The sequence below is a fragment of the Pteropus alecto genome, unplaced genomic scaffold, assembly GCF_000325575.1.
Source record: "Pteropus alecto unplaced genomic scaffold, ASM32557v1 scaffold395, whole genome shotgun sequence".
NCBI lineage: Eukaryota > Metazoa > Chordata > Mammalia > Chiroptera > Pteropodidae > Pteropus > Pteropus alecto.
The window spans coordinates 1382681-1392922 of NW_006438643.1; the positions used below are offsets into that span (position 1 = coordinate 1382681).

The 10242-nt window shown below is 33.3% G+C and overlaps 1 protein-coding gene across 1 annotated transcript; it reads left to right on the plus strand.

Moving 5' to 3' along the window:
- The first annotated feature begins 4695 nt into the window (after nucleotides 1-4695).
- Nucleotides 4696-5640, plus strand: LOC102878159 (olfactory receptor 52A1). Its single transcript, XM_006915701.2, has one exon. It carries the CDS (start codon nucleotides 4696-4698, stop codon nucleotides 5638-5640), a length of 945 nt encoding a protein of 314 aa, XP_006915763.1.
- Nucleotides 5641-10242: the final 4602 nt, after the last annotated feature.

A 10242-nucleotide genomic window follows, 5' to 3' on the forward strand; every position in this document is an offset into this window, starting at 1 on the left:
TCGCACGTCCTCGTGGGCATGTTATTTCCTCTTCTCTAAAACAGGGCTCGTGATACCCACCTCAGGGACCTGCTGTGAGGAATGAGACAATGCTCACCAAGCATCTTGCAAAGGTCCCAGCCCCAAACATATCTTAAATATTCAAGGCCAAGTGTGAACACACCTGGAATTAAAGTCCAGAGAAAAAATCACTACAGATTCAAATGCAGAGAGGGAGAAGGAATAGAGCAGAGAGATGAAATTGCTGCACAGCTGGCTCCTCTAGCTGGAATCGGCCCAGTAGTGTCTTTGGTAGGCTATGTGTTGGGAAGCATGCTAGGTGGGGCAACAGAATGCTCTGGTGGCCTTTTAGTTATTTAATCATTTATTTTTATTGAGTCCTAGTTCAGATACCATAAAATTTGTCAATTTAAAGTACACAATTATGTGGGTTTTAGTGTATTGTAAAGATTGTACAACCTTCACCAATATCCAGTTCCAGAATATTTTCATCATCTTAGAAGAAACCCATACCCACTGACAATCACTTTCCATTTCCTTCATATCCTCCCACGTCCCCACCCCCAGTCTTAGCAACCACTAATCTACCTTCTGTCTCCATGGATTTGCCTCTCTGAACGTTTATTGTAAATAAAGCATGTGACATGTGCAATACATCCATGTATCATACCAGTACTGCATTATTTTAATGGCTGAGTAATAGTACATTATATGGATATAGCACATTTTGTTTCATTATTCATTGGTTGATGGATTCTTTCTACTTTTTGGCTATTACTGGCCATTATTAAAAAAGCATCACTAAAGTTCCCGGTTGAGGTTGTTTCTCATCAATTTCGAATAAAGCCAGTCAGCATTCTTATGCATTTTTCTTCAGTCATTTCATTTTGCAGGGGAGAAGGAATGTTCAAAGTGAACATTCTGATTTACTCAGGTACCAGAAAAGATATGATGAAACTAGAATGTGGTAAAGAATTTGAGTATATAGTAGGTAATCACATTAAGATGGGATATAAACTAAAAAAGGATGAAGAACAGTGGAAATAGGGTAAGATTAATAGTTTAGATGTACCCCCATCATGTTAAAGTATTGTTGAAACCAGAATGAGAGTGTGTGCGCTGGTGAGAAAACACAAAGGAGACAAAAATCAGCAGATATAGAATGTGTCTTACCTCTGGAAAAAGTATTGGAAATGCTGTTGAGGGGGAAGAAGTGTGATTAAATTACATCTATACTTCCCACAGTAAACAACTAGTGTGTAATATGGGCTTTCATTTATTATGCTTAATTTTTTTTTTGTGTGTGTGTATCTTTCATTATATAATACTTCTGGACAAAAATAAATGTGAATACATTTGGCACTTGGCCAACAAGTTAGTTTAACATAGTATATACAATGTTTTGATATTCAGAGTAAAGCTATCTTCTAACGTGTTATAATTTTTAAACAAATATATATTTAAAGTATTCTACATATTGAGTTCTATGATTTGAATTTGAGATAAGGCAATGACCATAAAGATATAGCCCCATTTCATACATTCAAGAGTACATCCTATGCATAAATATCAACTTCGGAGGTTTTTTAAAATTTAAATTAAAATGCCAGTATCTCCAATATTTCTGTGTTCTGTTAATTAAGGATTTCTCCATGACAAAATATGTCATCAATAAAGATATTTTGGATATTTTTTTGCAAACTGTTAAAAAAAATTACAATATAAAGAAATGATATATATAATGTAATTGTTAGAAGGTAACCAATGAAAACTACTAATAATATTTGACTTGGGGTATTAAGATTATAGGTATAGTTTCCCCTCTTCTGCATTAATTTTATACAATAAGAAAATAAAAGCCAAAATGTATATATATTTTTAATTAAACTATATATCAAAGATATTTAAGAGTATAGACATTCCTGTGATCCAAAAATTGTGAGAAAAGTGTAATGATCTCTTCCTCTAGGAAGAATTGTCTTCATCCTATGTCACTACAGATAAGAAATACATCATCTATGCACTGATGATTTTTTTCCATCTATGCTTAGCAGTCTTTGTTATGTACAGAACTTAAAATAAACCGTGTCTTCCCAGCTATGTGTAACATACTCCCTCCTGGGATCGCCGAATACATCTGAAAAATTTTTTAAGTTTCCATGTGATGGCCAAGAATAAAGAAGAGACCATTTTTTCCCCTAATTTTCTTCCCCTAAAAAGCATGAGATAAAGCTGATCGGTTTTCTCAGAAAGAAATATATTCACATGCTATATAATCCCCCACTTTGAGTTCCATTTCTGTCATGTACATGAGAGCATTCCCAGTCTCTAGTGCTGTGAAACACAACTGCACTAAGAAAAGATGCTTCAACACTACCACCAACTGGCTAGACTAGATATATCAGGTCCCCTGAGAATTAAGTGAGCAGATAGTCTTAAGAAATGATGTATGCTCTTTAAGCCCTAAACCTCCTTCTTTGACCTAGGTAGTAAAAAATATCTCTTAGGATTTGTAAGAGGCGTATAAAGTTTGGTCATCAGGGAATAAGATGTTAGAAAACACAAATCTTCCACAGCTGGTACCAGTAAAGAGCAACTTTCTCCTATGTTAGTCACTTCCCACTGCTATTCCTGGATAAATGAGTGAGTGAATAGTTAGAAATGTGTACCAGGTCAAGTGGAGATGAAGTTATATACCCCGAGTACAAACACAAGTACAGCTAATATATGTAGACTCCAGAAACAAAATTCCAAATTATAAAACTAAAGAGTATAAACATTATTTTGAGAGTCTAACTTGGAACTCTAGGAACTATAATTTAAGAACAGTCATAATTAACTGGAGAATCTGCTTTGTAAGATTGAGAGATTAAAGGCAGCTAGCAGCATGCTATTGAAGAAGTTGGGTAGATTTGAATATGCTATACTTGAAAAAGAATAGATTCTGAGTGACTTGAATCTTTGTGTTATATCTGAAGATATATAATTCCCCAAAGGAATGGTGGTTACCAGAAACATGTTGGCTCAATATGAGGAGATCTTTCTGAAAGTGAGGGTTGTACAATAATTAGACAGACAGACATGGAAAGGCATCAACATAGATATAGTCAGCTGCTGGGAAGCTATGCTAAAGAATTCTGTTTCGGAAGGGTGATTTCATAGAATAGTTTCCAAAATATTCCAAATTTAAAATTATAAGCAGAATTTAGGGTTGTTAGAGGCCGGTGAAGAACTCAGAAAAATATTTAGAGGCGATGGCTTGATTTATGGAGAAATATTTTGAAATGTTTAGGCTAACAACAATACAAAATGTATAAATCAGCTTGATTTAGACTTAGGCAACTAGTCATAAAGGCAATCTCTCTGCTGTCACATAAAAAAATTCATTGGTGCATATTCTTTTCAACAGCAAAATTCAATTATGGGTTATTGCAGGTACTTAGTTACTGAAAAGTGTGAAGCATTCCTAGCAACAGTCTTTGTATTGCAATAAGAATTTCATTCTGGAGTCTTTTCTTTCTGTCTCCGATGCCTCCCAGGGCACTTCTACCTGAATGTACCTATGTGTTTGTTGATTATTCTCCATGCAATATCTTGGACAATTCTTGAAGAATCCCACTCATATTTTTCTTGATTCAAATTTCACAGAGCTAAAAAATTAGAACTTTCTGCTTCCCTTCAGCAGTAAGAAGCTCTGATTTCTATATGAGGTGTTTCTCTGTCAACACTGCTTCCATATTTAGACCTAGGCTTCCAATCTCATTCACTTAACCTTGACCCTAAACACTTCAGCATCTTCCTCACTGCTCTCCTGGTGAAACACACAAGGTCTCTCTTACACCAGGTACTCTTTAACTTTCTTAATTTTATTAACTAATATTTTAAAACTCTCCATGCTCTCTAATGTATGGAAAAGAGACTGTGTGAAGAGCTGTGTTTTTATCTGAGGAATTTACGTATAAGACTTGCTTCCTGAATCAGAATTGCATTAGTAATATAAAAAATTAAGCAGCTGCCATTCTTTATGTTCATGGAGTTAGGGCCCGGCAGCAATGCCATATTTGAAAATTCCTTGGTGAGAAGAAAGTTCAAGGTGAGGATAGGTAGTTATATCAGTGGAGTCAAAACTCTAGAAAAAGCCTTAAATCTATAATTTATCAAAAAGTGTTGGTATATTTTGTAGAAATACCCAGCTCTGACGGTCTAAAGTGAGTCAAGGGAAAAAGGGAGAGGGGAAGTGGTGAGGAGAGAAAAGTGAAGCTCAAGGTATGATAGACTGGTGTTTTTTTATCTAAATATCATTCTAATTTTTTTTTCTTTTCTTTTCTTTTTTTTTTTGAGTTCCATGGAAAGGTCAGAAGAAGAAAGACAAGATAGAGTCAGGGAGGAAGAACTCCATGAAGCAGCCTGATTATGTAGCCCCATCACTGGCATGGTATCCAAATACTCAGATTTCACACTGTGGATATCCCTGAATGTAAGTTGAATGATTTTGCTAAAGTGTATACTGGCAAAATTTTCTGTGGAAACAGTATGCATTTCCTCATTTATTTAAAAATGATAAGCTGATGAAGTTTATTCTCCTATATCTGTCATGCAATAATTGCGTGATAGTTGAGATTAAGACATAGAAAAGTACAGAGAATCACAGTTTGCCAAACTTTGCTCCCTTGCTAAGAAGGATTCTGAACTGCCATGCTTGTTACAAATGGCACCATATTTATGCCTTCTGTGCTGACCTTTATTGGGATCCCTGGACTGGAAAATATACAGAGTTGGATTGGGATTCCATTTCTTGTGATGTACATCATTGCTTTGATGGGAAATTCTCTTCTTTTAATCATTATCAAATCTGAACCCAGTCTCCATGAACCTATGTATATCTTTCTGGCCATGTTGGGAGCCACAGACATTGCACTTAGCACTAGCCTTGTTCCTAAGATGCTTGGAATTTTTTGGTTCCACTTGCCAGAGATCTATTTTGATGTTTGCCTTTTCCAGATGTGGCTCATCCACACATTCCAGGGTATTGAATCAGGAGTCCTGCTGGCCATGGCTCTTGACCGCTATATTGCAATCTGTTATCCTCTGAAGCACACTACAATATTCACTCAACAACTAGTCATTAATATTGGAGTTGGGGTGACATTGAGGCCTGCCATTCTGGTAATCCCATGCCTATTGCTCATAAAATGTCGTCTAAAACTTTACCGAACAAAGTTAATATCCCACACTTACTGTGAACACATGGCCCTTGTGAAGCTTGCCACTGAAGATGTTTACATCAATAAATTCTATGGTCTCCTTGGAGCTTTTACTGTTGGTGGCCTTGACTTCATTTTGATCACCCTCTCCTATATACGAATATTTATCACTGTGTTCCACTTGCCCCAGAAAAAGGCACGTCTTAAGGCATTTAATACATGTATTCCCCACATATGTATCTTCTTCCAGTTCTATCTCCTTGCTTTTATTTCCTTTTTTACTCACAGATCTGGATCTTATATCCCATCACATATACATATCATGTTGTCCAACCTTTACTTACTGGTTCCTCCTTTCCTCAACCCCTTTGTCTATGGGGTGAAGACCAAGCACATTCGAGATAAGGTAGTAAAAATGCTCTGTTCCAAAGATTAGGCTTAATATTTGATGGAAATATTTTCTCTTATAGATTTAATAGCTCATCTATTATTAGGCTTATGTCATCTGGAAATCCAGTTAATGGTTTTGAATACCATCATGCTTAAGTGAATAAATTAATAACACATAAATGATTGTGTCAAAAATGTCCACAGATTATTGATCTTAAGTCAGAAGCAGAAGAAATTGAGGGAAATAGAAGAGCAAATAAAGTGCTGAACGACTAAATGCTTGGCTATAGGAAGAGTCAGACACAGGACTCTCCTTATCACCTGAGGCCGGGTCTGGTGAAATAGACAAATGTAAAGATCTTTCTGGAGATCACAGTGGAAAATAATACTTATATTGATTCTTTTATACTTAGAGCACTAAGATCAACCTCCTTTATGTAAAATACAATTCTCTCCACATTCTTTTTCTAACTATTCTAAAATGTTCTTTAGTGTTTCCTTTCCCCTTAAAATTCATCCCTTGAATATCTCCTTCTTGTCAAATATAATCTGAACTTTGCCTGAGATAAATATCTATAAATATCTAATTCTTCTTGAAGACTATTCCTATTAAGCAATTCATGCTATAATCAAATTGATGATTCCCATATGTGAAATATGTTTGCTACAACAAATCTAAGACTAGAGCATACAATACTGTGCCTAACTTTATTGTTCTCAAGTGTTCATTTAATTTATCCATTTGTATAAGGAGCAATTTGAAAGAAGCTCTGGTATTTTTTTTTTTTATGAATGTAAAGACAAGATTTAGACTTATTGTGTATGCTTTGTTCAATCATTTTCCTGAATCAACAGACAACTCTTTGACTTAACAAGGATGGAGGTCTGAGAAACCTGGACGGAATTTCTGGAGGCTGGGATCCTCAGTATATTAGTTTCAAAAGTTGTTGTTGTTGTTGTTGTTTAATGTAAAGCAAACTTAATTTTCTTCTGCATTAAGATGCTCATAATGATAATATTTCAAAAAGAAACTTTATTTTGCAAGTCCATCATAAATGAGGACAAGTAATCAAATGTTTGCCAGAAATATATGTTAGAAAAAGCACTTTCCAATTTGGTAGGAAAAAATTATTGAGGAAGTTGGTTACATGCATGAGTTCCGGAGTCAAAATGACCTTGGTTCAAAACTTTATTTTGCCATATTTTGCATATTTCTAACTATATGCGTTGGAAAACAATTTATTGTCACAAATTCAGCTGCCTAATATATAAATCTGGAAGTACAACATATGTCTCATTAGAAACTAGTAATGATGGTTGTGGTTGTCATAGTGTACTATAATGAATGTAATGTCCTTTACATGGGGCTTGATAACTGGTAATGACTCAAAAAGATTAACCTGGTCTTTGTCATCATCATTATTATTATCATCATTGTCATCATCTCTGGTTTCGTTATCAAATCCTTATTACTCTTGTTGTGCTTGAGTAAAATTATCGCGTCATTACTTTTCAAATAGTTTGTTAATATCACACTAAAATGCATTAAAAATACAAATTTAAGTTTTATTTTTTTATGAGCCAGACTGAGGTCACTTTTTGTTGACCTGTACTTGTTGAGTGCAGTGTTATTTATATTTCTATCTATATCCATGTCTATATTTGTGAGTATATAGTCACATTTAATTTTATGTGATATTATTATTTCTAACCGTACATTTGTTTGCTTGTGTTTTCAGCTTCTGATAGATGTGTGTTAAAATGTCCCACTATGAATGTGGATTAGTCTATTTCTTCTGCTAGAACTGCTGATTTTTTTAATTTGTGTGTTTTTGAGCTCTGTGTAGTTAGTTACACATTTTTATTTATTGAGTGCATAAAAATTTAAAGTTAATGTATTTTCCTGGTTACTGATGTTTTTATCTTTGTAAAATATTTCTCTTTCCCAGTAATGCATCTTGCCTTAAAGTCTCAGTTTTATATTCTATTAATCTTTATTCTAGTTTATTAATCCTGTTTTCTACTCTGTAATTCTGCTTTTCTGAATCATTAAGTTTACCTCTAGTAATTTATAGTTTTTAGATGTCCATCTTATACACTTTATTTTTCTATTTCTACCTTTATTTTAATTTTTAGTATATTCTATTTCTCTGGTGAAAATCCCCCTTTTCATTTTATTCATTCATTTTTCTTCTGTTACTATATTTCTTTGAACACATTAAACATCATTACTTGAAAATTCTTGACTGATAATTGCAATAAATACATAAATACCTAAGAGATATTGTGGGTTTGGGTTCAGATCACCACATAGAATGAGTCTTAATTATTTTGCTGGGGGAGAGTGTTGCCTTCAATTTGTAAAAAGTACATGTGTGAAGCACAATAAAGCAAAGTATACCTGTACAATGACTGCAGATCTCTTTGTAGTAATTGTTTCTGTCCTTGATTTTGAACTTATGTTTGTGTCTCTTGCCAAGCCTAGTAATTTTTGATTGGGTATCAGAAACACACACACACACACACACACACACACACACACACACGCTCATTTGTTATTTTGGCTTCTCAAATATAAGAAAATATTTAGAAAACCATTTAAAATTCTTAGGGCCATTAATTTATTTTATCATAGAAAAACATTTAAAAGTCCACTGATTAAAGAGAAAATGTTGCCATTTTCTTCTCTTTTTCAACACATTTATTTGAAAATATTATTATAATAATCTTGTGATTGGGAAAATCAGAATCAACTTTGACCCAGCTCTTCCCACAAATTCCCTATTTATCTTCCAGATGTTCGTTGTTTACTTTTTTGGCCTCCCATTCCATGAAGTTTCAGAGTTTAGCAAATGTCTTATGTGAAAACTAGCACATTATCAGTTAAGATCTCTGTTCTTCCTTTCTCACCTGGATTGAAATCTTCATGTTGTCTGTTGCCCCCCTACTCCATGCATTGCCAGAATTTCAAAATCTCTGTTTTGCTGACCTTCAGAACTGGGTTTCTTCCAGGAAAATTGTCCTTCTTGGACTCTTGTTTTATCTCTAGAAATGGCAGATGGCTCTTGGTAGATGTGGCTTTTTAAAGTCAACTTTCTCTGTCCTCTGAAGTCTTATTGCTTCACAATGTCTCTAATGCATTTAAATCTCTTTTTTAATGTAATATACATTACTTACTCATTAGGTAAACTTTTGCTTCTGGTTATTCCTTTTGACTGAATTGTAATTGGGTTTTATACACAAAACATGTTTTATCTTATTTTTGTCCATTTTAATACATTTCTAGTTATGCTTAGGAAACTTTGCCAATCACAAAATTTATATGTTTTTTAATATATACAAAATTGTTTGTGATTCCTACATAAATGAAAAATCAATTAACAAGTTAAAATTATGCCACATTCCATGAAAAATGCATAGAATGCTCTCCTTTGAATAACTATATATGTATTTAAATTGAAACAATACCTTTTATTGTATAAAATTCAAACAATGTGAATTGCTTTTGCTTCTGTCCTCTATTCCCACTCCTTCATTACAGTTAATTAATAAGTGTGATATTCAGGCATTTTGATATATGTAGAATTATTTTAAGCAAAAATGAGATAATATCATGAATATTATCTGTAGTTTTTCATCTACAGACAGAATATAGACAATACTCTAAAACTTTTGGACTTCTTTCATTTTTAAAATGCCTATAACATTGAATATTATAAAAATATCATAATTCATTATTTTTATATAAATAAAGGTTTTTCAAACTTATCAGTGATGTAATAAACATTTATGTGTTTACATGTATGCATACATGCCTAAATTTTCAAAACCATATAAGCGTTTTTGCTGTACATATTAATAATAGAATGTTTGAATCTACATACAGTCTATTCTCATTAATTGTTATAATTATGTTCTGTGAAGTCACTGAAAACACTATTAATAAATTGCAACCATTTCTCCTCTAGAGAAATACAACATTAAGTTCCTTTGAGCACGTGGTCACATTTTCACCAACCAATTAACACATAACCTATGTTTTGTCTGTGTTTCTATTAAAGACACATTTTAACATATATTTAAAATTTTAATATATATGTCTGACAAATAATTCCTTACATGCAGTATTTCATTACAATAAAACACTAGCTGAGAAGGGTTTAGTGTTTCCTTACCCTGGGTGATGTGTCTGTAAATGTTTGATTTCACCCTCACAACAATACTGTCTACTATACTTTATTTATTTGACCATCATATCATGAATCTACAAATTTAGTCATTTTTCCACTTTTTCATAGCTTCATCTCATATTATACATGTATTTTTAGTATTTATCAGAGAGGCCTCATACATAGATTGGTAAATTTCCTCTTCCTTTTTCCATGTGCATAGTATTTTTGATTCATTAACATTAAACTCACAGGCAGCAACACTATAATTCATACCTAAAGGAAACTTATCTAACACATGTATTTTCTCTAAAGGTCATATCATTGCCTTGTTTAGAAACACTACACAGCACTTCAACACTATATTTGGGTCCATTTAAAACAGTGGAATCATCAACAGCACAAAATGATAAAAACATAACATTAAATAGATTGCAAAAACAGATACTCATTTACAGTATGAGAGCTGATACAAGAAC

What these genes read in the sequence shown, in the direction of transcription:
- LOC102878159 (XM_006915701.2), top strand. Translation starts at nt 4,696, where the DNA reads ATGCTTGTTACAAATGGCACCATATTTATGCCTTCTGTGCTGACCTTT.